This window comes from Zophobas morio, unplaced genomic scaffold (genome assembly GCF_036711695.1).
Source record: "Zophobas morio isolate AGI-343-1 ecotype UQ-CSIRO unplaced genomic scaffold, CSIRO_AGI_Zmor_V1 ptg000026l, whole genome shotgun sequence".
NCBI classification, from domain to species: Eukaryota; Metazoa; Arthropoda; class Insecta; order Coleoptera; family Tenebrionidae; genus Zophobas; species Zophobas morio.
This window is the reverse complement of record NW_026972131.1, coordinates 7,660,901-7,688,396: the sequence shown is the minus strand read 5'-3', so window position 1 is coordinate 7,688,396 and position 27,496 is coordinate 7,660,901. Positions and strand designations below refer to the sequence as shown.

At 34.1% G+C, this 27,496-nt stretch overlaps 1 protein-coding gene across 1 annotated transcript in view; it reads right to left on the bottom strand.

The window, feature by feature from the left end:
• The window catches only part of LOC135136196 (contactin-1), a 548,953-nt gene that overhangs the window by 130,181 nt on the left and 391,276 nt on the right, over positions 1-27,496 (bottom strand). The window contains exons 4-5 of the mRNA XM_064065367.1: positions 16,440-16,550; positions 8,084-8,287 (exon numbers count right to left, since the gene is read on the bottom strand). Coding sequence (XP_063921437.1) covers positions 8,084-8,287; positions 16,440-16,550 — 315 coding nt within the window. The remainder of the gene's footprint in view (positions 1-8,083; positions 8,288-16,439; positions 16,551-27,496) is intronic.

Genomic DNA, 27,496 nt, shown 5'->3' with positions numbered 1-27,496 from the left:
TATTGAGAGCACACATCCCTTCGCCAGCCCCAATAATTTATCTTCGCACCACAAATTGAACCCCTTCAATTTTGCAAACGCACTTAATTTGCAGAAAAAATGATTAATCTTTTCCAAATTTTAACAATTTACTTGCGATCGACGCCCACCTTCCAGATATTTCGCATACGGAACCGCTCGAAAAGGGATAATTAATGAGGTGCTCCCCCTTGATCGTGGCAAACACGAAATCGAAACGATAACAATATTTATGGGTGTCCATAAACGAGATTTACAATTTTTATGCGCCACTAACAGTGTATGCGTGCATATCAAGTTATTGTCCATGTTTTTACTTACGGTTTGACGATATCAGGTTTATGATTGCAAATAACAATAATTCAAACGGCTTCGTTCTGGTCACGAATAATAAATATTGTAAAAGGTTTCTCCGTATTATTCAAGAGCGGAATCAGATTGCGATTTGTTGTTGTTGCTGTTTTGTTTTTCAATCCAAATTTAGCATATAACTGGATCATTGGTTTTTAGTAATTAGTTATTTACTGTACTTGGAGATGTTTACTTCCCGAGTGTGAGCTCTCTGTCGTCCGTCTGTTGGCTATGTCGATTTTTGATAAAATTCTGACCAAAATTTATCTGATCATCCCACCAACAGTGGGATAATGTCATCTCTAGAGAGCGGAAAATATGCATCAAAATTTTGGGAAATATGATCATATGATATGCACGAAATTTATGGAAATATGCAGTAACTTTCTTAATATATGCAGAGATATGTATTTGCATATGCTCCAACAATTAAAAAAAAAGCTTAATAAGTGAACTAAATTGATTTACAAATTACAAAAACAGGTTTCCGTTTTATTACAAAAAATACATAAATCATAAATATTAATATTCTTATACTAAAAATTAAATAATAATAATAATAAATAATAAATAAACTTTATTTCCAACAGGTTTTACACCCACTTACAGGAAATAATAAAATTAAACTATATGTGATTAAGAGAGTACATAAGTTACTTAATTTAGAAATTATTATAAAAAAGAAAAAAAAAAAATACAGAGAAACCTGGCTAAACTGCACCAAAATTAAATAAAACTTCCTAAATTTAAAGACCAAATTCTTCAATAATAGCACGGCTTAACGAACTCGCCTTGTCAAAATTAATATCAAACTTCCTACATATTTGGTTATAGTAATTACACATTAAAGATATGGGGGATTTATACATAGCATTGGTTCTATTGAACGAACTATAAAAAGTATAAACATGCCGTGTGCTCTGACGCGGAATAGCAAAATTTACTTCATTTAAAAGTGATGAACAGTTAATTTTATAATTAACTAAATTATACAAAAATCGGACCAGCAATATTATTCTTCTTGTACTCAGCGAGTTAATATTAAACCTAGAAAGCAAAGTCTCATGATCGAAGCCTCTTGCAGGGTACGAGCCGTCTAAGAGCAAACACACAAATTTTAAAAATGATCTTTGAACTGATTCAATGCATACAATATGTATTTTGTAAATAGGAAACCAAATAATTGCTCCATACTCTAACCTAGATCTAACTAAAGAAAAAAACAGCAGAAATAAAGTACGTATATCAGAAAAATCACGACAATTCCGATAAATAAACCCATAGGTTCTGAAAGCTTTTTTGACCATGTCTTGTATGTGTCCAACAAAAGTAAACTGATTATCAAACAAAATGCCGAGGTCTTTGATACACTCTAAACGATTTATATTGACAGAGTTAATATTATATGGATAGTTAATGGTTTGTTTTTTTCTAGAATAAGTTACAACATTACATTTAGAGACATTTAGCGACAGTCGATTCAAGTTGCACCATCTCAAAACTGCATCAAGGTTCTCTTGTAAAGCTTCACCGTCCTCTGTCCATTTAATTTCAGCATACAATTTATAATCATCGGCAAATAAGAGACTTTCACAAGTAACAACTTCTGGCAAATCGTTAATAAACAGCAAAAAAAGGAGAGGTCCTAAATTGGACCCCTGGGGTACTCCCGAAGATGGTGAAAATGTCGAAGAAGTATAGTTGCGATATCTCACATACTGTTGTCTACCAAGCAAATAAAACTTTAACAAAGCTAGTAGTTTCGCAGAAAAACCCAAGGCATTTAACTTGTTAAGCAAAACAAAATGATCAATCTGATCAAAGGCTTTTTGGAAGTCCGTATACACCACATCAACTTGACTGTTATTGTCAATAGCTTTAGATACAAATTGCGATAGGCAGGCTAAATTGGAGATTGTAGATCTTTTCTGTACGAAGCCGTGTTGAACTGGAGTGATCAAATGACTAACAGATGAATAAATGCGCTTATATATAATAGACTCGAAAACTTTAGCAAAATTGCATATTAAGCAAACTTGCCTATAATTTTCTACATTAGCTTTGTCACCCTTTTTAAAGATTGGACAAATAGCAGCATTTTTCCATTGAGATGGAACCGAAGATTGCCGAAGTATTAAATTGAATAGCACATACAACGGGTTAACAAGAACCGATGCACAGTCTTTCAAGAAGAAGCTTGGAATACCGTCAGGTCCAGATGTCATAGTATTTTTACAGGACTTTAATGCTTCTATTATTTCATCTTCCGATATGTATGAGATGGTTAGGTTCAAATTTTGAATTAAGTGTAAAGTAGATGGTAAGTTGTTAGGGTCTGATTTCACATACACGCTACTAAAGTATTCACCAAAAGCATTCACTATAGACTGCGGTGATTCCAACTTAACATTATTGAACTCCATTGACCCATAAATATAAACAGAACAAATCGAAAGACAGTAGTAATGGACTATTTAATTACTATTTTAGTAACAATTTATTTTTAAATATTTTTCGAAATATTGAACAAAAAGTGATTCTAAAGTATGTATTTGTAAATAGAAAAACTGTGTACCTACTACGTCCACAGATGTAAAAATAAATACCGGTTTAGAGCAGGCGCGACAAAACACAGTTCCTTCTTGAAGAATAAGTTCAGGAAAAGGTTTAATCCATAAATTAATTTGAGTTATCTTCGACATATTGACACACCTGTATCGCTTTATATGCCTCAATGCAAACTCACGATGAAAAATAATAGGATAACGTCCCTTTGACCACCACAAAACATGTCATTAATACACTGAAGTAACGAACAAAAATATTGGGAATGAACGAAAGGCTTGTCCCAGAAAGTCATGCACCATATTTAAATTCTGCTATTGAAGTTGTTTAATCGACATTTGAATTAAGTAAAATATATATGCTACAGTAGGCCATGGTCTACACATCTGTCATTAGTTTTTTTGTTTTAATCAGTCGGCTCTCAAAATGTCGTCAAAAAGAGTTAGTGTAAGACAACGAATTTTGCAAATTTGGTCCGAACATTCTCAAAAATCTTTAAATTTAATAGCAAAATTGATAGATGTCAGAGACAAAGAAAAATATATTTTTTTGCAAAAATTTGGCCGCAAAGTTCTTGTTTGGCAAGCAATTTGCCAATGTGGCAAGAGAAACAGGATTTTTTTGTTGAAAGCAGCACCAACACTGATTTTTGTGTCCGAAAATGCCTTCAAGCTCGATTACTATCTTTTTTAAGAGCTCACCCTGGTTCTACTTTCTTTTGGCCAGACCTAGCTACTTTGCATTACTCACAATTAGCGAAGAATTGGATTGCGCAGATTAGAGTGCAATACCCAGACAATGAAAATAACCCCTCAAACTTACCTGAAATCCGGCTTGTTGAAAGATATTGGGTTCTAGTTAAGAGAAGAAGGAAAATGCGCCAAAAATTTTGAATTCTTCAAAAAATTGTGGATGATGGGAAGTAAAAAAGTTTCTAGTGCAAATTTGCAAAAAATAATGCGTCGCATTAGATCTAAAGTGAGATTATTTTCCCGTAAGCCGTTAATTTTAAACAAGTAATTAAGAAATTTATAATTTTACTGCTGTTATAGTATACTGTAAATAAATTTGATTCGATTTGTTGAGACGTTCTTATTTTATTCAAAAACAAAATATGTGCAAAACTTTCTGGGACAAGCCTTATTTCCAAAAGGAATTAGAGCGCGAATTTACCTGGAAGGATGGTTTAACACCCAGAGGTTTGTCCAAACTACCATAAAATCCAAACCTTTCCTTGTTATTTGAAGCTCAGGAAAATATTTGCTATATGATGAATGAAATTTCGACTTTCTAGATATAGTCTTCCCAGTTTAAAGTGGTTTTTATGATAGGTCCATTGTGTCGAAGTTGACGATGGGGACAATGAAGTCATTCCCTAGCCATAAATAAGAACGTGGTCGGTTTCTTTGCAAGGCCGTACTTTGTTATTTAATATTGTCCGTCGTGGGGTAATAACAAAGTGATAATGTTAATTATCTTGTCATAAAAACCGCTTTAAACTGGGACTACAATAAATGCCGATAGTATGATAATCTTTTTTTTTTTCAAATTACCACAAAAATGGATAAAAATGCAAAATATGCACCGGTTACGTGAAATATGCAGCAGAAGGCAAATATATGCAAATATGCAATTTTTTTTGTAGCTGTATTCATTTTTAATTAGCATGATTCGTTCACATATTAAATATCAAGACTTATATACAAAAAATAACGGATATGCAAATTTCATAAAATCCGCTCTCTAGTCATCTCCAAAGTTTTAAATAGTACTCGCGGTTTATGAATTCGTCTGGAGTTTTTCTCTTACTGTGCGTTCCGGTTTGACTTGCAGCGTATAAAACCCGTAAGCTTTATTATTATTTTATATGGGAGAATACGCGATGGTGTTGTCAATTATGCAAAAAAACACCAATTTCTGAAGAAGTTGATGTATGAATCTTACACAAACTATCATTAGATTATGTCATTCCATACTCTTAGGTTCGTTGTTCGAACCCTGGCGATACTGCGGACCCCGAACACAGCGGACACAGGCCGGTAGCAGAAGGATGTTGCGTACGTGCGTGCGTGCGTGTTGCCTGACGGTGGTCACCAATGAAGGTAAGCGAAGCAAAATGTTGGTGCCCCGGTGGGAATCGAACCCAACGTCTTCCACTTGCGGGGCGGGTGCCTTGACCACTAGACTACGAAGCCGCTTATCTTTCTCCGCCTATCAACGTGTTATTGTCCCGCTACAGTGGAAATGGTCTACAGCATGTATTATGAACTTTAACTTGGAATGTTCTGTGTTGCAAAAGTTGTCAAGAAAGTTTTGGATATTTCCTTGAATTTTCCATTCAGAGAGTTGTTTGAGAATGTGATACCTCCAGACAGCATGGAAGGCCTTTTCCTATCGATGAAAATCGCTATTAAATATTGATGGTTGGCGAAGGCATGACAGACTTCTCTACGTAATACTACTAAAGAGTTGGGAGTTGATCTATTACATCTGAAACCACTCTGGGCGCTGTGTAGATAAGATTTGATAAAAGTCGAGTACATATTAACTAGTTTCTCGAAAATTTTACAAAGCGTACATGTTAGGGAGATAAGGCGATAGCTCGAAGCATTAGTTGGTGTTTTGCCTGGTGTAAGTTTGGGTAATATGATGATTAAAGATTGTTAGCAGGGTCTCCTGAGCTTTTGTCGACAAATGTTAAAGAAATATGGACGGAATATTGTCTGAACCTGCAGCTGAGATTCGACAATTAGCCAGTGCTGTTTGCAAATCACTTGTGTGAAGGCTGAATTGATACGATTTTAGTTGTCAGAGTTAAGAGATATAGGATGTGAATTTTCTGTTTGTGTTGTGTATATCGCTGGATACTCTATGAAATTGTTCTCCTAGAATATTTGCGATCTCCACTTCATCGGTTACAAGCCTTTCTTCTGGTTGTTTTAATACAGTTATTCGGTGATACTTTTGTGTACCTTGCATCTTATGAATCTTGTTCCAATTCTGGGAGAGTGGAGTCTGTATTGAAAGAGTTGAGATGTATTTCTCCCAATATTTTTGGTTATTTGTTTTGATGGTATAGGGTGCTGAGTTCGATGTTTTTTATATTTGTTGAATGATGGGGTTATGTCTACAAATTATAGATGTGTATCCAGTATTAGTTATCATGTTGCTCCATGATATTTTCACTGTGTAGATCAATGTTGTGGCCTTGATATTGTGTCCAATTAGCTTTATTCAGATGTGGACTGAATTTTGAGAGGGTAGTGACCACTGATGTAGAGATCATCAAGCGGTTCCCAGGTGTAGGAAATTGCACTTTGAGAGGCTAAAGACGATTGCTCTGAAAGTACCGTATTGAAGGCTAAAATGTATTGGAGCACCGGTATTCAGTAGTACGATTGTTCAGATGATAAAATGTCTTCTATGATTGCACCTTTATCGTTTTTGTGACCTGATCCCCGGGCATGGGGTTGTATGCATTAAAATCACCGACTAGTATATAGGGCTTTGACAAGCGTTGTAGAAGATGGAAGAGAGAGTTTTTGTCCACTTGATATGATATGGGTGGGAGATAAATGTTACAGATGGTTAAATGGGTAGCTTTCCATACCGTGACAGCAATTGCTTCTAGACTAGTGCTGAGTGTGATTTGTTCAGAGTAATGTGAATTCTTTATGAAGATTGATACTCCTCCACTGGCTAGTAGTGTGTTTTCATTGTTGCGGTTCTTGTTGTAGCATTTGTAGTTGGTTAAAGTTGGGGTTTGAACATCTTTTAAATTGGTTTCTTGTAATGCGATGCATGTAGGTTCGTAATCAGAGATAAGCTATTTTAGTGGTTTAGGTGCGGGAAAATCCGCAACAGTTCCATTGGATTAATGTGAAGACTTTGGAATAATATATACCATCGTTTAGGTCAGTTTCAAGACTTGACGATAAGTCAGTTGGGTCTGTGCAAGTTTTTGTGAGGTAAGATTGTAGCTTTTTCCGTGGGTGAATGAGCGATTTTTGACTGATTGACTGTCTATTTTTTATATCATGGTGATTACCACCTGTATATCACTTGGGTAACGAAGGAGTTCGTCGTTGGGTTACTGTTTCCATATATACTTTCTATAAAGTTAATAAAGGTGTCATAAGTGCGGGGATATGCGTCCGAATTTTCGTATATGATGTTTTCTATTTGAGGAATATGAAGGCTAAGAACCCATTAGAGAAGGAAGTTTTTAGGTAGTGCTAGATTCACTTAGGAATGCGATTTTCTTGGACTCTTTGCTGATTTTGACTTCACCGGTGTTTTGGTAAGACAAAATTTTGAATAGTTTTTGAAATATGACGTGAAAAAAACAAAAAGCGCAATTTTAAAATTATGAAAATTCTAGAAATAATTCGATTTATAATGAAATTTTAATAAACAAATATCAAATTTTAACACGACTAGGGGCGTAATAACAAAAACTTTATGATAATTTGTGTAAGGTTCATGTATCCACTGCTTCAGAAATCGGAAGGTTTTTGGATAATTGACAACACCGCCGTGAATTCTCCCATCTAAAATGTTTTGCTTACGAGTTTTGTATTCTGCCAGGTTAAACCGGAACATAATAGACATCTATATTTTGAAAAAAAAAAATCGAAATTGTATAACAATTTTTTGCAACGTCCGCTTTCTGATTTTTTTTAGAAAAATATAAGAATACGAAGCTAATACAAAAAAGTTTTCTCGATTTCAGGATGAAATTTCGATATAATTTCCAATTATATGCACTCTTCATGTAAACTCCCCATCGCATAATTACTTGTTGATTGTGTAGGTGGTATTTTTAAAGTAGTTTGATTGATTAGTTGAGTTAAACATCCCACGGGCTCTCTAATTAGATAATTATAATCTCTACCAAATTCAAAGATGTAAAGAGTTGGAGTTGAGTTGACAAGTTTCGAATTTATAAATTATCTACAATTTGTAGATTTAGCAAAACAGTTTGATTGGGGCTCAAAGTTGGCATAAATAAATCCGTCAGAACGTCCATCAGTACATGTAACCACGGTAGCAACACTCCATTAAGATCTAATGAACATGATCACTAATATAAATGAATGCGCGTCATCGTCGACATCATCATTATAACAGTGTAACTGAAGATACTTACAATTAATATCTAATACAGCTACTCTTGTCTCAGGTGGCACCAGATTATTATTACTGGCCTGGCAAATCAGTCTTGCATGTAAATGTTGGCGACCAACACTTGGAAATGTGAGATGATTGACGGCTATTCCATCAGATCTTATCTCGTATGAGTCATCGATTACGGTGTTTTCGAGGTACCACGTGACTTTCGGTCGTGGTCGGCCTGAAAAGAAAACCAACATAAAAACAGTGTATTCAGGAAAATTATTATTAATATTAAGTAACATCTAATTTCATCTCGTAGAAAGAAAAAAATATATCAATGTGATATTGTTTGCTTTCTCCAGTATGAGTTTTTACCTGAAGTTTTAAAATTACTGCCAATTCTAAAGTATTTTTCCACTTCTTTGTCGTACTTATACAGCCATGAAATTGTTTACTGAGATCAAAGGTCGCAGCGAATAACGCGCCAAGAATCAAATGACCGGTTTTACGTTTTTCTAAGGCTGCTAATTAGCCAAAAGTTATCACAATTAATTTTATTTTAGTCGAATTATTGGCGGTGTTGCTTAAAATATACAGTTGCTGGAAAACGAATGAAGAAAAGTCGTTCAGGGCGTTGAATTCGTTGTGCTTCGGCGTTTGCGCAAATTGTTATCAATTCTTGTTATCAAAACTGAAGTTCGACTAAAAATAGTTTCTTTTTTATACAGAAGAAACCTCAAAGTTAGAAAATATATCGACTCCTACCTACTCATGAAATTTACTATACTGTGTATACAACTACGACATCGGACTTCAACTTTAGTTGAATGGGTTGTACATCTACCTCATGAATAGAGATATCAAGATTCACTGAAAGTCAAGTTTAATATTAAATTGAAAATAATCTGTATTTTTCAGCGATAAATCTGATGTACCTTTTTTAAATTTACACTTAGGTTATATACTTATATATGTTTCCTGAGAAATCGAACCAGAAACATGTCACCCAAGCACAGCATAATTTAATAACCATTTGAAAGGGGGCAGAAATTTTTCTGTGCGAGTCTTATGAGTACAAAAGTGGTACAGCTTATTTCACAGTAATTCTCTATTTCCCTACGTATTATGTGCAATTTGGTTTTAGTGAAATGCAACACTCGAAGTAAAGAGTAGAGATATGTTGTTGCATCCTGACTAAACCTGTAAAATATTTTATCCTTAATGTTGAACCACTTTTAAGGCTATAATGTTCCATGTTTTTGTTAAAAGCAGATAAACTCGACATATCTGTTCAGAATCTTGGGTGGTAATCCAAATACAGTAACTTATTGATCGTAGTGCCAAGTTTGCTGTCTTGGAATATTTTAATGTCGTGAGTCTATAGGCTTTCTGCTTGCAAACAAATATGTCTATAAGCTTAAAAATAAATAGGCGTTTTAATTTACATACGTAAGAAGCTTGTTTTTTTGATAAATATAATATTCAGCGGGTATGGAGAAGCAATGTTTCGAAAAATCTTACATTTATAAACATGGAACGCAATATGTAATAATGCGAAATATACTTAACTCAATAAACATGAAGAATTAATAAAAACACTTCAAAACAAAATAAAAAAGAGCCAATTTAAAATATAGTTAATCACGAGAAACTCCTCACCTATAAAAATTAAAACGCAACCAGTAATACAATTACATAGCAATCTTTGGTATTTACTGTCACTACTTTTTAGAGTAAAACACAGTCACTTGCTGGGTTCGACAATTTGGAAATAAATCTCATCAATTGTTAGATTTAAATCTAAAATAAATAAATTCAAAACAAGAGCTTGTCAAAGCATTTTCAGTGGGGATAATGTTCCTACAGAACTGTAAAGTACTCTCCATATCTCAAAGTCATGCAAGTCTTTTGTCTTTTATGTATCCTACATTAATTCTGACGAAATGTCAGTTTTAACATGGCGTGTTATAAAACAGATACTTCTGTATTACTTTTTTCTTGATGGTATGAAATATCAAAGATCGTTTCAAAATTGTACTTCTGGTTGCGTTTTGAATTTTTTATGCGTGGAGGTTCTCGTGAATAACCCTGTATAATTATGGTTGATATTGACAGAGATCTACTGATACTACAAAGAAAAAACATGTGCTAAAGTATAGATTCTTTCTTGCATTACGTTGCAACTAGTTTATTTTGTTGGATATCTTATAATTTCGAAATTTAATAGGAGTACTATTTATAAAAATTAGGAATACTATTTGGTGGCTGTTTTCAATTGTATTTAATGAAACGATATACATATATACCTATGTATGATACGTGATTGTTTTAATTTTGAATATTGGATATGCTTGAAAAATTCAGCGTCAGTAGTACCTAGTGGTACTGTTTTCTATTTTCCTTAGATTGATACAATTGCATACCTTTCCCAAGGTATACCGGGTGTCTGGAAAATCGCGGATTAATTCTTCAGTACGTTATATACGGGGGTTTCGGGAGTCCCAAACAAATAATAAAAAAATTCTTTATGATGTAGATTACGAAAAAACAAAACGTAATTTTATAAAAGTAAAATTTCTGAGTTCTTAGTAACGATGGTGACTACACCTTTTATTTTTTTTTAGTTCAACAACCAATAGTCATTAATCGTTGTGCATTATTATTAATTAAAAAAGCTGTGTTTTTTCATTAATATTTACATAACCAAAAGAAAACATTTAGTAAAACATGTATAAATTCTCAACAAAAACAAAACCAACAAAAGAAAAATCCATTAAAGCATAACTAACTAAGCATTAGAGAAGATGTTCAAAATTCCTGCCTTGTGCATATAAGTAAGCTCGTAATGTTCCAAATTTTGATCATTTTTTTGCAAAGATAAAACTGATTTTGGCAATGACATACCCTCTAAGAAAACAGAGGACGGGTGGGAGAGGCTAGTATCTGCTAAAATAAGAGTGATTTTGGAAAATGACATACCCTGTAGGAAAGAGAGGGTGGGTGGGCGGGGCTAGCACCTGCTAAGATAAGACTGATTTTTTGAAATGACGTATCCTTTAAGAAATTTAATTAAATTATTATAAGAAAAGACACTAGAGGCTCGAAAGCACTTTCAAATTCGTTCCAAACACAAATACCTAGATCTTCAAGATTGTTTTAAATTAAAATAAGACGAAACTGACAATTTGCAAGTTGAATCAGCCTGTATGAATACACAATATACAAATGCAAGGTAACTAAAAAGCTTTATACAAAAGTGCAAGACGCCGGGTGAGATTTGTAGTCGTTCTCATCCTCTACTCAAACTCAACTCACTTGAGTGGTGAGGTTAACTTTGAGTCAAAATTCTTATTGCATTCATAGTTGTTCCTTAACTTAAACTCAGTGAGCAAAGGAAACAGAAGTCCGAGTGCAAATAGCGAAAGAAATTTTAAAGCAAAAAGCCATTAAAAGCTAAAAGTTAATTAATGACAGAGCAAAAATTTGAGCAATCTTTATGAATGTCAAATTAATGTGTCAAGTTCGAGTTGAGTACGAGTTTGTTTGAAGGAACGACTATGAATGACACCCTCCGTCTTTAAAAATAGAGACACTGAGAATTTTTAGATAGTTTTAGAATAACATTCCGTAATAATTTTTAATGATCTAGACGACAAATGTACTAACTACAGATTTTCAAAAAACGTAATCATGGGAAAACTAAAATATAAGAAGTTTTTGTTTCATAAAACTTGCCTACCCTGCTGTTTTCGGTTAACTAACGGAAAAACGAAAAAACATTGTTTTGTTGTTAATTTTCTTTTTTAATTTTTTATATACTTCATGTATGAAACTAAACTTAGCATCTTTAATCATACTTCTGTTGACTGATGGCATCACGTTTTAATTCTCATGACAAACATAACAAAAGTTCTAAATTGATCGTTAGTGCTGTACACGCAAAAAAAAACATTATTACTAGATTATGTACAAAAATTGTCGTCATGAATTATTCAAACAGAGGCTATGGTATTATCGTTGTTGGTATTTTTTTTTTGTTGACACCTATGACGTTATTAAGGAAATAATGAATAATAAAATATGTATTAATTATCTTGTCAATTACTTACAGCTAAAAACCGAACTAAACTTCTGAAACATGTGAAAACCACAAGTTCATATATTTTGAATATGACTACTTGACCTGATTAATTGATCATCTAAAGTTATTAGATGATGTTTATAAAACATTATTTTAATCATTCAAACAAAGTACCTTCCAGCAATATATTTTTTAAGACGAATCAGGTTTGAAATATAAAATCTTGGAAGTCAAGGCCCCCGCTTTGGCCGCCCGAACGTTCCGATGGAGCTTGGACACCGAGATCCCTGGTTTTGTTTACCAAGGGACAATTCGAACAAATAAATAGGTACTAGAGCCCCTTTGCCTTGCTATCTGTGAGTCGCCCAGTCGGCCACCATGACTTCCCAATGTTCGCTACCCAGTCCGTAGCATAGGAAGTCAGATTGCCCGGCTTGTTAGCAAGCTATTTCAAGTAGGTGAAAACGGCGAGTAACTGGGTGGGGGATGTCAACATCAAAACTGCTGAATTACCGCTTTCTAGTCATCATACTACCAATAACCGCGCAGGTAGGGCCTGTAAGTACTCCGCCGCGGGTCGGACGCTTTCACATTTACAAGTACCAGCTGGTACAGCTGGTCCCCTCGGTTCCTATACGGGTAAGACTTACTCACAATCTTCATAGCCTAAGCTCATCCAGTTTGAACGATCGAACCTTAGTGAACACCATCGCTCTAACAGACCAGTCGTGGGAGTTCGTACCACTCCACATCTGCCTAAGCGCATTCAAAAAAGACTCCATGGTGTCCAAGTACCGGCTGACTTGATAACCAGCTTACCGCTTTCTCCAGGTTATCAACGTTTCTCAAGTCGGGCTAGGCTATAAATATTGCCGCACTCGCGCAACCATTTGGCTTCATCGTACTCCCAGCCACCCCAGAGCTTCTCACCAAACGGATACCAATATGGTGGAAGTACCTGCTCCCAAATTCTCAGCTCCTGTCTGTGAAATCAGCCTGTACCACTCGAACGTGGGAGCAAGAGATTGTGGTATTCGCGTTTTTATTTCTTAGAGAATGTCGTACCCCTCACGTCCCCCATATGAAGGTAACGTTTACTAGTCCAAGTTTCTAAATCCCGAAGGAGCCAGTCCCGGTAACATGGTTTTCCCGTTTCGTGGGCTTCAAGAAGCTTTTCTCTACTTCTTCGAGTCCAACACTCAAGTGGGTCAACGTCGGAGGACGGCACCACTCCCATATCTTGTCTCGAACAGGAGGTACTGGTGAACCTTTGCCTTGCTGTCTGCGGGATGCTTAGGCCCGAATGCCCGTGTGGCTTCCCACTACTCCCTGTCCCCTCCGCACTTTTAGAGGTGAAGTTAGGTAGCTTGTTAGAGAGAGATGAATAATGATCTACAAGCGTTTTGAAGTAACTCAAAAAGAACGAATAACTCCACAACTGCTGAGTTAACTCACTAGAATCAGCTTACTACTCGAATAGCTCCCCAAACACGCAGGTAGAGCCTTACCAGAACACAAGTGCTCTTTTTCGGGTCGGAACGTTTTTACATTTACATGCGCCAGTTCTGTGACGAGCTAGTCCATGTTCGCGAGGTGCTAGTGAACCTGGTCAGTTCCTTCGAGACTTAGTAAGCCTCGGAGTCCGTGACGTGTTTAGTTAGGGATTAGTTGACCGATTATAAAAAACCTCACTCCCAGAAGAAACATATACTCTATCTTTTCCAAGGTGGTCGACAGTTCCTACGCTTCCCGTACATCCAACTAACTAACTAAGGCTAACCCAGAATCTTCCTGGAAAAAACCCATTCAGCTCGAAAGATCGTAACCTGGTGACACCGAATGGGTCCCTCATGGGAGGTCCGTGCTGCTCCACCACCGGCCCAAACCCGTTAAAAACAAAGCTCAAATTCTTGGTCCTGCAATTCTTGGAAGGCTTTGATCGGCCTCCGCCAGAACTCGTGTTTGTGAAAACAGCCCATGCGAAAGTGCGAGTTGACATAGAGCAAGAGGAGTTCTCTGTCCTCTCACGTCTCCATACAGAGGTATCGGTTGTCACGATTCTCCGGTCCTGAAGGAGCCAAGCCCTGGTAAATTGACGAAAAACGACCAGCGTATTTTTTGTTACCATTTAAATTACGTCATATTTGCGTTGGTCTCTAACTTGTACAAAATTTAAAATTTTAACTACACAAAAAGGGAAAATGAGAAAACTAATCCGTATGCTGGGGAAAACTACATTGGCACCAGCAATATTTTATGTCGGTCTTATCTTAACAGGTACTAGCCCCGCCCACCCACCCTTTCTTTTCTTAGACAGTATGTCATTTGCCAAAATCGGTCTTATTTTAGCAGGTACTAACCCCACCTACCCGCCCTCTATTTTCTTAGAAGCATCTCATTTGCCAAAATCAGTCTTATCTTAGCAGGTACTAGCCCCGCCCACCCGCCCTCACTTTTCTTCGAGGGTATCTCATTTGCCAAAATCAGTCTTATCTTAGAAGGTACTAAGATAAAAATCTCATACTCATATTCGCTTTTTGTAAAAACTGGCCACAAGCTGCTCGTTTTACAAACTTATGATAACAATAACATAAAATATGTTTTATTTGATATACTATTTCAACAGACTACATAAAACAAATAGGATACTTGAAAAACGATAATTTGTGGATAAGTGAATAGATCAAAATACGACAAAGCACCTTTATACAGTTGGGAGCACGGATTAGTTTATGCGTTAATTTTACTAGGTTATTTTTATAAAAACTCATAGACAGGCGTACATGAATAAACATGTCAAAACATTTGTCACTTATTCGTATTATCCTAAACTTAAACGCCAAGGTTGTGTCAATTTACCCTAAAATATCCGTTTTACACTATGAACAAATTTTTATTTGGCTAACCAAAATAAATGGAAGCATAAACGATTCCATGCTCCCAACTGTACATATTACATTGTTATTTTAAATTCAGTAATTCCATCTTTCTCAAAGTGGCCATGGTTTCATAAATTAAAAACGTAGAAGAATTAACTCATTGCCGCACGTATTCAGTTTTTATTTAGATTGCCAACGGTGAATAGGCCGCGTACGAAGACTGTCCGGAGTTTCGCCGATATCGCGTGGGAGTGGCGTGCTTCAGTATCAAGCTCTAGGCCGACTAACGCCACTGAAAAGAAACACGTCTGGTCTCCTACACGCCACCGGAGGTAGCGCCTTCGGTCGGGAGCGGCGGTGCTCGGGCGCCAGCTCCCTCTCCGGTGACAATTCGCTTCGTTACATAGTTTCGATACAAACTAGTGTCATCGTAACAAACAAGAAAAATATTTGAACACTACCATAGGAATCCCGAAACATAGAATCAACATTATGGTAAGTGTTCAGATATTTTTGTTGTTGTTACCTATTTTCCTGTCATAAACACATAACTCTGATGATGATAGCTTGTGTCGAAACATGTTGGCAATCTAAATAAAATCTGGATACTTGTGAAGTGGACTTATTTGTTCTATGTTTTAAAATGTTATTTTAATTTTGGTTATCATAGTAGCAGGATGGGGGTGCTCTTTTATAAGTATCGGCAAGTACTCAAGACATAAGACTGAACCATTAAAACATAAAAGTACATAATTCGACTTGAATTTCTACAGGGCTAGAAAATCTATAGCAATTTAAAATTTCGTAGTGTATCCAAAACAGTTAAGAGAACGGCAAATAAGAGATACAAAGTGTACTGAAAATGAAATGAAATGCCAAAAAAGTCATAAAAGAGCGACTATTATAAAAATAATGTCCACAATAATTAGGAACGAGAAACAGATATTTGAATTTTACAACAACTGCTCTGTTTTGAGTCTAGAATGCAGTGGAATTCCTCCGAGCTGTACCTCTGTGCAAACAATGCTTAAAATAGTTGGTCCCAACTGAAAAGTTCATTGTGTATTCTCCATCACTGCATTATGAAGCAAACATTAGACCCTATTGGAGACAAATTGCGTTTGTCTGTGTGTGTCTGCTTTAATTAACGTCCATCGCTATTTACCAACTTTAACCAATACTAAATTGCGTTTCGATGATGAAATTTTATGTTCGTTTCATTGAAATAATTAAATCGTGTCGTTTTGTATCGGACACAATATTTTACATCAAATCAAATATTCAAATAGCGGATAAGAGTCGTTTTAAATTCAGAATAATTTTGAATAATTTACAGCTCTCTATTTTTGCGAAGCACAACGTTTGATCATTCTTTCGCCCTTTTTTTATGTGTCGATACGACGCTTTAGAATTTATAAACTGCCACTTACCTCCCTTTACCTCGCATAATAAATTAACGTCCGAACCTTCATTATACGGTCCTAATAAAATTGTCTTGTCTACCCTCTTGTCATCGTAAATGTGTATTTTTTCAGGAGGCACTGAAACAAAATTAATGTTTAATTATACATTTTACTGTTCGAACGTAAATACCAAAAGAGGTAAATTTTTCGGATTACGATAATAAACTCGAAAAAATGCGGCCGTTATTAAAGAGGAAATATGAATATTAAAACGTAAAAGTCTGAAAAAAATATGGCGTGAGAAATATTAAACTTTAGGAGAAAGGGGTTATTCCTCTATGTATTAACAACGCGTTTATGAAGTTTTGTGTTACAACTACTAACGTTAAGTTTGATATTTATCTAATAGAACACGCTGTTTTATTGACGGTGTCATATGTTTCTGTTTTCTTGGCGGAATATTGATTAGCGCAAAATAATGCAACTTTGTTGAAATTTAATTTCCCTAGTTTGTTTTACGATCTCCAAGATTACAAACGTGAGAACAGATGGGTGCACAATTCTCTTAAATTTTATCTGCTTGCTCCTACATCGATCTGAAGTCTTTGAAAAATTTCAAATTATTTTTTCCACATATTACGTACTTTTTTACTTTTAGAAACCGCAAACGTTAACAAAACTATATTTATCCATTCCTTCCGATATAATAGCGTATAATGACGGGTTCATAGGAAATAATCAAATGATTCACATGAACTACGATATAAAGACGCTTTCGCTCTCTATATGCATACATAATTGCGTGAATAAAATCAAGTGCATTAGTAAATCAATAGTAAAATGGTCATAATAATAGCCAAATAGTGATTTATGCGGTCAGGACTTGAAATCTTATATTTATTAATACTCGTCATTAGAGAGCGGATTTTATGAAATTTGCATATCCGTTATTTTTTGCATATAAGTCTTGTTATTTAAAATGTGAACGAATCATGCTAATTAAAAATGCATACAGCTATAAAAAAATTGCATATTTGCATATATTTGCCTTCTGCTGCATATTTCACGGAACGGGTGCATATTTTGCATTTTTACCAATTTTTGTGCTAATTTAAAAAAAAATTATTGTTATTCTACCGGCATTTATCTAGAAAGACGAAATTTTATGAATCATATTGCAAATATTGTCCTGAGCTTCAAATAACAAGAAAAGGTTTGGGTTTTATGGTAGTTTGGAGACACCACTGGGTGTTAAGCCATCCTTCCAGGTAAATTCGCGCCCTAATTACTTTTGGAAATAGCGTTCATTCCCAATATTTTTGTTCGTTAGTTAAGTGGTACATACGTTTAGTGGTGGTCGAAGGGACGTTATACTATTATATTTCATCTTGAGTTTGTATTGAAAGCATGTAAAGGAATACAGGTGTATCAATATGTCGAAGATAATTCAAATTAATTTATGGATAAAACCTTTTCCTGAACTTATTCTCCAAGAACGAACTGTGTTTTGTCGCGCCTGTCCTAAACCGGTAAGTATTTTTACATCTGTGGACGTAGTATGCAGTTTTTCTATTTACAAATACATTTACTTTAGAATCACCGGGAAAACTTTTTATTAGAATATTTCGAAAAATATCTAAAAATAAATTGTTACCAAAATAGTAATTAAATAGTGGATTACTACTATTTGTTAATTTAATCTGTTTATATATATTTTTTTTATCTTTAAAAACGTGATTTATGTGTTAGTGAAATGTAATTAAACACTTTGCAATGTGATTTATGTATTTTTGTAATAAAATGTAAGCTCGGGAAATGTGTTTTTAAATTTTATAAATAAATTTAGTTCGCTTACTAAGCCTTTTTTTTATTTTTGGAGCATATGCAACTGCATATCTCTGCATATATTAAGAAAGTTACTGCATATTTACATAAATTTGGTGCATATCATATGATCATTTTTCTGAAAATTTTGCTGCATATTTTCCGCTCTCTACTCGTCATATTACTGACGCAAATCGCAAGCTGATAACAAAAGTTGAAGAATTGCAAGGTACGATGGAAGCAGTGACACGAGAAATTTCAAGCTAAGAACAATAATACAAGGAGAAAACGTTTTCATTAAAATAGACGCTAACAACCATACTCGACCTTAACGAATCAGAGAAGTCATAAATCTTATGAAAACACGGTTAAGGAAAATGGGAATGAACAACAGAAAGCAATTATTATTGGTAAAGGAGTCTCACATGAACATTTTGGTGATTTTAAGGCGGTCGTCTCAGTTTGGTTACGCGTTTCCAAATGCAAAAATAATGTTATGAAATAAAATGTGCGCACGTTTCTAAAGAAAAAATATCCTGACATGAATTTCGTGCTGACAATAAATAAGGACGGGAAAAGCAATTCATTTCGAATAAACAAAAAAAAAAGCTGTGAGGAAAACCTTTTTAAGACGTTTTATGATCCCGAATTTTTGCTCAAACTGTGAATGTACAAAAATTTGCCGTAATAAAAATAGGAGTAAATTTGCTAAATTAATAACAGAATAACCAGAGGGATAAATACCACGCCTTGTCCTTCAGCAGTAGGTAATAGCAATCTGAAGCTCACGTGTTTATTTATGTTTATACATCGAAAGAATGTCACGTAGAAATTATTTTGTTCTGAAAATTATAAATTATTTTATCATTATTATATATTGTTAAGACACATAAATTACTCTGAAACTGAAATTGACTTGAAATAAACTTGTCGTCAAGAAAATTATAAATCTGAAAACTAATGAGACGAAAATATTAGAACGAGGCTAACCCCATTTAGACGAAAAATATGGCTAAGATAATACTACCACTAGAACAGTGTTGACTAAACTTGTTAAACAACTTTGGCAAATCACGTCGCTATTATTTTGAAGTATGCTGCACAATACGCAAGACATTTGTTATCCCGCCCCACATATTCGAGCTCCAGTTTGTTAAACTCCCACACATCCCGTAAGATTGCATGGACCAATATGACATTCAACCGCTCGCAGTGAAAACATCGCTTCGATCAGTCCTGGATGGCTCTTGGATGGCTGCACAGAAAACGTCATAAAGCCATGAATTCGTGAATAGCTTTTTCAATCAAACATAAACGTCATTTATCATTCAAATACAAATTGAAACTAGAATCACACAGCAACACAAATTAAATTTGACCGCAAAAATACCAACACTAAATTTTTGATTGGTTTGTGTATGTGATTAACAGAAAAGCTGAGGAATCGCACAATGAAAAGCATGATAATTTTATACGCACGACGTAAAGAAAATATTGTGGGAAAGTTTATCGCCATATTATTTCTTTTGTTGCAGTAATAATGTTTTATGGTGTCGCAATAAAAGTGATACGTGGTTGATATTTCTGAGGTTAATTATTACCACAAAGAAAGAAACTGGTATAATGTTGACACTTTATATTATTTATATTAATAAATTGAATGTGTACATTATAAAAACATTTTTATTTGACAAAAACAAGAAAGGAGACAAACTAGTTTTTTTCGAAATAATACAATAAAGAAAGCTAGAATAAACAAACAAGGATAATTGCATTTGTTTGTATTATTATATTTCAGACGAATTTTATTGATTCATATTTAGTTTTTAAAAACGAAACCGACGTCAAAATATTCATGTAGCTTCATTTAAGCAGATACATTTTGGGGTTTTACTAGTAACACTGGACAATTTTTCCGTGCAGTATGTTAAAAAGACCACAATGCTAATTGTTTTCGGTCCCTTTTTATTCAAATGTTGTAAAGTAAGATAACTATATGTTTACCGTAACGTTATTTTTAATATACCTAGCACGAAAACTGTATAATTTACAGTAACGTCTAATCAACAAAAAACGCGACAGGTGCGTATTTGGTGGGTTTTTTTGTTATACGTCTGTGCATAACTTCTACATCTAAAATTCCTTCAATATTGGCTGAGTTATAAAGTTACCTGAAAAATGAAACTTTGTTGTTAGTGATTGAGTTTTGTACAAATTTGTAACAAAAAATGAAATATTTTAAGAAAGGTTGAACTACTTTGCAAAAGTAGTGGTTGTTACAAAAAAAAAAACACTTTGAAACAAGAGTAATTTCAGCTCGCGTTAAAATGAAAGCACAGAATTATGCAATTTAACAAAATCAGTAACAGGTTAAAATAGTTCTTGCACAGGATTTAATTATTTAAATTAAACGCATATGTTAATAATTATTTAGAAATTGCGTATTTAACCGTACTGAAACTCTAGAAGTACATCATGTTACCTTTCGCCGACATATTGGGTGTTCAATTAAACAGTCATCAAGTTGGCGTTGCTATTTTGAGAGAAGAAAACGGGTTGAGGTTAATTGTCATACATATCTCATAATGTTCACAAAAATCAAAGCCAACTTGATGGTTTTTTTAATTGAACACGCGTTACTTTAAATAACAAAGTTAATATACCTATTTGTGAGAAGTGAGTGAGACGTCGAAGCGAGCAGCCGTGTTGAGAATCGCACTGTGAATAAAAGTGATCCGAAGGCATAAAAAGCCAAGTTAATATTAATAACTGTACCCACATAATACGAAACAAGCTATACGGGGCAAATTAACGCACACTGAAAGATTCCAGAAGCAAAACGCGCTAAATAAAAGACATCAAATTTCTTATCGCTCAACTGACTGATAAGGCAACTCGACCCCGTGCACCGCGACGGCACGTCTGTTGTCAGAGGCCACAGGGATCACTGCCAACGAAACAAGGAAATACAACCGCGATGCGAAAAAAAATGAATGAGCAAGAGAAAAAAAAGACGAAAGTAATGGTTCACCGGAAGAACAAAGAGAATATCAAAATATTAAAAATAACGCAAAATCACTAACAAAGAATCGAGGCAACAAAAAAAATTGATAGACGCCATAGAGGAAGCAGAAATGGAATAGCTGATGAAGAAAATGCTCTCAGAGCTAAGGAAAAACAAAGGAAGACATGATGGAGTTTAAAAACGAGATAAAAGAAGACATAAGAGAAATTAAGAACAACCTAAAAATCATGAAAGTGGAAATAATGGAAAATAGAAGCAAGATTGAACAAAGCGAAAGAGAAACACAGCAGATAAGGACAAACTGGGAAAGGGAAAAGAAACAAATCACAGAGGCCCTCATAAAGACAGAACACAAAATGGAAAAGATAATAAAGGGAAAAATTCGCAACAATCTAGTGATTACTGGAATAAGATAACAAAGGAATTCGCAATTGGTACGAAGAAATGCATAATAGAAATGGCTAACTTCAATGATAAAATAACGATACTGAAAGAAAAAAAAAAAAGAATTAAGGACAGGAAGTTATATATTGATTTAGAAATGACAGAGGAAGAGAGGAAACTACAAAAAGAACTAAGAAAAATTGCGAGAGACGAAAGGAAGAATAAAGGATCAATTGTCAAAATAGTTTTCCAAAAAGGTAACAATTAACAACGTCATGATAAAATGGGATATAAATGAGGGAAAACTTGTTACAGAGAACCACACAAAAATGAACAGAGAGACCAATGACCGTGAATATAACGATCCAAAAAACTAACAGGCGAAAAAGGGAAAAATGGAAAAACGGTAACAAACATGGCAATGAAAAAGGACAGTGAGAAAGGAAGACATCACGGAAATAGGAAACAAGAAAAGAATCCAAAAAGAAAAAAAAAGAAAAAAAACAGAGAATGCGAATTGGATCGTGGAATGTAAGAACATTACTGTCACCAGGGAAAATGGAAGAAGTAGCTAATGAACTAAAAAAATACGAAGTAAGATCCTTACAAGAAGTAAGGTGGGGAGGAGAGCGAGTAGTAGACAGAGAAGAATATGCAATATGGAGGAGCAGAGAAGCAGGGAAATGAAGGAACAGCATTCCTAGTACGAGCAAGAACAAAAGATCAAGTAATGGAATTTAAAGTATATGACACGCCCCAACGGAAACAACAGAAGAAAAGATCAAGCAGGCATTTTATGAGAAACTAGAAGAGATATGCGAGAAAATTCCGAAACAAGACATACTGATGCTGGTAGAAGACCACTGCCAGGAAAGACTACTGGGAATCAAATAGATCATATACTTATAATAAAAGAAAATAACAATGTAATCAACGACACGAGATCATACAGAGGAGCAAACATAGACTCAGACCACAGATTAGTAATAGTGAAATGTAGGATTAAAGTACCAACAAAGCAAACGATGGAGTCAAACAAGAAAACGTTTAATATACAAGAACCAGAAAAAGATGAGACCCAGAAGAGATACGAAGAGCGCATCCAGAATAAATTGGAAACGACAAGAAAACCCAATAGTATAGAAGAGAAATGGAAAGTTCTAAAAGACGGCATCACAGAAGCCGCAAAAGAAACAGTGGGATATAAAGAAAACATTTATTTTTAAGACCCAAAAGTCTTCTCGAAAATACTCAAGCTGGTACAGCATTGAAATAATTAACAATATTCAGCTAAAGCATAAATACCTACAGCAATTCAAAAAAACAGGTAATGTAGAGCAGCTGAATAAATTTAAACGCTTGCGGTCTTTAATTAAGTCTCAAGTATATCTTGCATACAAGATATATCTTGACACAGTCCAGGTTAAGTCAAAAACTGATTTAAAATATATTTGGAAATATGTCAACGACAAAAAAAATGTAACAAGAATTCCAGCTGTTATGTACTATGACAATAATACTTACTCTACCCCACAATCAATAGTTAACGGATTTGCTAGATATTTTAGTAGTGTTTTTACTATTAGCAATAATTCGACGGATCATATTGATACAATTTCCTTTCTTAATGTTATGTAATGAATATTTCTGAAAATGATATTAAAAATGCTATAAAAAAATTGAGAAACAAATTAGCCGCTGGTGACGAACCGATACCTAGTTTTTTTGTTATTATTCTTACTTTTTATCAATGATGTTGTTAATATAATTGATTGCGGAAAGCTCTTATTTGCTGACGACTTAAAAATATTCACTAGGATCTATACACAGGAGGATTGTCGTCATGTGCTGAAGAATGTCAATGAAATACATGGTTGGTGTGAGGTAAATAAACTCCCTTTGAACTATTCTAAATGCAAAATAATGTCATATTCAAAGGAAAAAGATCCCATATTATTTGCGTACAGCTGTAACTTTCTTCCACTTAATAGAACTTCAATAATAAAACTTTTGATAACCAACTTAATTTTAACGATCATGTAAGCAGTATCATAAATGTGTCAAGTGTTTAGGATTTATAATCAGGAACAGCAGTACCTTTAAAAATCCATTAGTATTAAAAACTCTGTATTACTCTTACGTTAGGTCTAGATTGGAATATTGCAGTGTAGTATGGTTTCCCTATCATTCTTGTTACAAGATTAGGTTGGAAAACATTCAGAGGAGATTTCTGAAGTTTTTATATTTCAGAATATTTGATGTTTATCCCGGCAGGAGTTTTAGTCATAGTGTATTATTAGAGACTCTGAATGTCGACTCTTTAGAATTTAGGCAGATACATTATAGTCTAAAATTCTTGTTCTCTATATTTCGGAACAAAATTGATTGCAGTCACTCATCCCTTTTCAAGATCTTGATTCCTCGATTAAATTCCAGACAAACCTTAACGTTGTATTTCCGCAAACCCAATACAAATATACTTGTTAAATCTCCCGTGTTTAGTATGGCTTCTCATTTCAATTCTATATCTCACCTGTGTGATATAAACACATCGTCACTCCATGAAATGATTTGCGCACTTACTTAGATCGATCTATGTTAGGTAGTTTATTGTAAGGTATAGGTACAGTGTCATAACGTATTTCGCATTATTATTAGTCTATTATATTATATTCTGATTATTTATTTAATTGCAATTTGTCCTGAAATTGGATTGGATCTATAGGGCAATAAAGATTTATTTATTTATTTATTTATTTATTTATTTATTTATTTATTTATTTATTTATTTATTTATTTATTTATTTATTTAATTATTTATTTATTTATTTATTTAAAACACAAAAAAGAAAGCATGGTTCGATGAAGAGTGCAAGTTAAGCATTGAAAGAAAAAATTTAGCTACAATAAAATGGTTAAAATCAACAACAGATAGCGACTTGGAAAATTACAGAATAAAAAGAAAAGAATCGAACAAACTATGTAAAAGTAAGACGACAGAACGGATTGAAAAGAGGATGAACGAAATAGAAAAAGAAAACAAGAAAAGAAAAGTCCCAACGATAAATATCGAAGACGAAAACTGGAGGAAGCACTATGAAAAACTATATGAAGTATTATGAAGAGAACGAAAAGAAAAGTAATGACGAAGAAACCAGAATAAACGAAAACCTTGAAAGAACAGAAGCGGCACCAACACAAGAAGAAGTAGAAACGTCCATTAAGAAAATGAAAAATAAGAAAGCGGCCGGGTACGACGTATTGGTGGCAGAATTATTAAAATATGGAGGGAAAGAACTGCACAAGAGAATTAATGTTCTAATAGAGGAAATATGGATTAAAGAAGAAATGCCCAGAGAATGGAAAATTGGAGTAATATCTCCAATACCGAACCAAGGAGATATGGCGAACTGTGAGAATTACGATGATGCTAAACGTCGTATATAAAATAGTAACAGCTTTAGTAAATGATAGACTTATACAGCATACAGAAACGATAATACGACAGTACCAATATCGTTTCAGAAAGAGAAAAACGATGACCACATAATAAAGCAAATAAAGGAGAACAGCCAAGAGTACCACATTGAGCTACACATACTATTCGTAGACTACAAACAAGCCTTCGACCAACTGCACAGAGGAAAGATAATACAAGACCTGGAGAATATTAAAACTCCGAAGAAAATTGTCAGACTAATAAAGATGAGAATGAAAGACTCGAGAGCAGTCATCAACAGGAAGAAAGGTGACACATGACACAAAAATAGAAAGAGGCGCAAGACAAAAGCAGATAGAAAACATAGGTAGGTTAAATAAGAAATCAGTACAAATAATCGCATACGCAGATGACATAGTGATTATCAGCAGAAGGAAAAAATATTTAGAGAATAGATTTCAAATCATAGAAGAAGAATCCAAAAAAAGAGGGCTGGCGATCAACGAATTCAAAATAAAGTTAATGCACTGCGATAGGAAGAAACATAAACAGCTTGGGCAGTTTACAAATAGGACAGCACAGCTTTGAAGAAGTTGAAACTTTCAAATATCTAGGAAATAATAAACAGAAATGACGAAAACGTACACATAATGTAAAGAATTCAACAAGGATACAAAGCATTTTACAGCAATAAGAAAACGCTCCAAGATAAAAGACTTTGTAGGAACACGAAAATAAAAATGTACAGAACAACAATAAGACCAATAGTAACGTATGCAATTGAAACGGCAAATATCACGAAAGAAGAAGAAGCTAAGCTGCAAGTACTCTAGAGAAAAGTAATAAGAACGATAATAGGCCCAAACGTAACAGAAGATGGATAAATAAGAATACTGATAAATTACGAAATCGCCCAAATACTGAAACAAGAACATATAATCAGATTTTGCATAGCGCAGAGGATAAGATGGTACGGCCATATTTTCAAAAAAATAAAAGACGATCCAATAAGAATTTTAACAAAATGGAAACCGACAGAGATTAGACCAAGAGGAAAACCAAGGAGTGGATGGAGAGAACAAGTGGAAAGTGATACAAAAGAAATGAATGTGGGCAACAGAAACAAACGCAACAATAACGGAAAAGAATGGAGGAAGATTGTACAACAAGCGAAAACTCGTCAGCGGCAAAAAATATATACCTGTTTGTATCAGTCACTTTTTGCACTTGTTGCATAAATAACTGTTCTATAACCCTAAATAACTCGCTATTTGAAATATTTGAAAAGTTGGTTTGTAATGCGTAATGAAGTTTATAATTTCAAATTTTTAATGAATTTATATTTTAAAAATAATTTATCAGGTAGTAAACTACTCATCCCTCCCGAAATACGATGATGGCAGGTGGCATATTAACATCCCTGTGAACGCAATTTCAAAATTCTGGTAATTTTCAATTTTCATTTGTCACACATTACATAAATTCAATCTTTTTTATAGATATTATAACTGCACGACCTCTGAACAAGTCCATAATTGTAAGTTTCCAGGCTATCAGTAACAAGAAAAAATATATATTAATATTTCCACTACAGCAGTCTAGAATGATACAGTTTATTTTTAAACATTGTCTTAGATATTATGCTCTGCTTAACGGTTTATACGCACCCTATACGATTACAAAACAATTCAAATTTACTTGCTGGAAGCGTTTGTAAGACGTGATAAAATAAGCGTAAGTACTTTCTGAGTTCGCAGTGAATGTAGTGGATTAAATGTAGTAGCAGATTAACTGCTAGTTATCTCTACCTCAATAGAAATTTTACTTATCCTAAGAAATTCTAATATCATATTATGAGACTGTACGTTCTTAATTATCTGTTCTTAGTAAAGAAATTTCTTTTTATTTTAAAGCAGAAATCAGAAATTTATTAAATCTATTTTGTGAAAAAAAGATCAAGGAATATTTTCCAACTTCTTTAGTGTAAAGAGTAAAAAGGGAGGCTTCGAGTACTTTGATATTGTATAAACGATAAAAGCAACATCTTTGCGAAAAAAACTAAAAAAAAATATTGCTAGTTAATAAACTAGTTACGCTTTTTCTTTATTTTTAATGGCTTTAATGGCTGCTTTAATACTTTAATATTTTATTCCTTTTTATGTTAAGCATTAAAGAAAAAGTTTGTTCGAAAAGTATTCATGTGATTTTTAATAAGCGTTTCTGACAAATTTTCTTTCAGCAACGAATATGTTCCGCATTTTTTACTTATACTTTTTTTCCCTTTTTTTTTTAATTTTACATCATATAACAGACAATAAAGAAAATAAAATTTATTTAATATCCTCTACGATAATATGTTTTCCTCACTAGCTTTTCCAATAGTTACAGAACTGAACACCAAACTAACAGCAA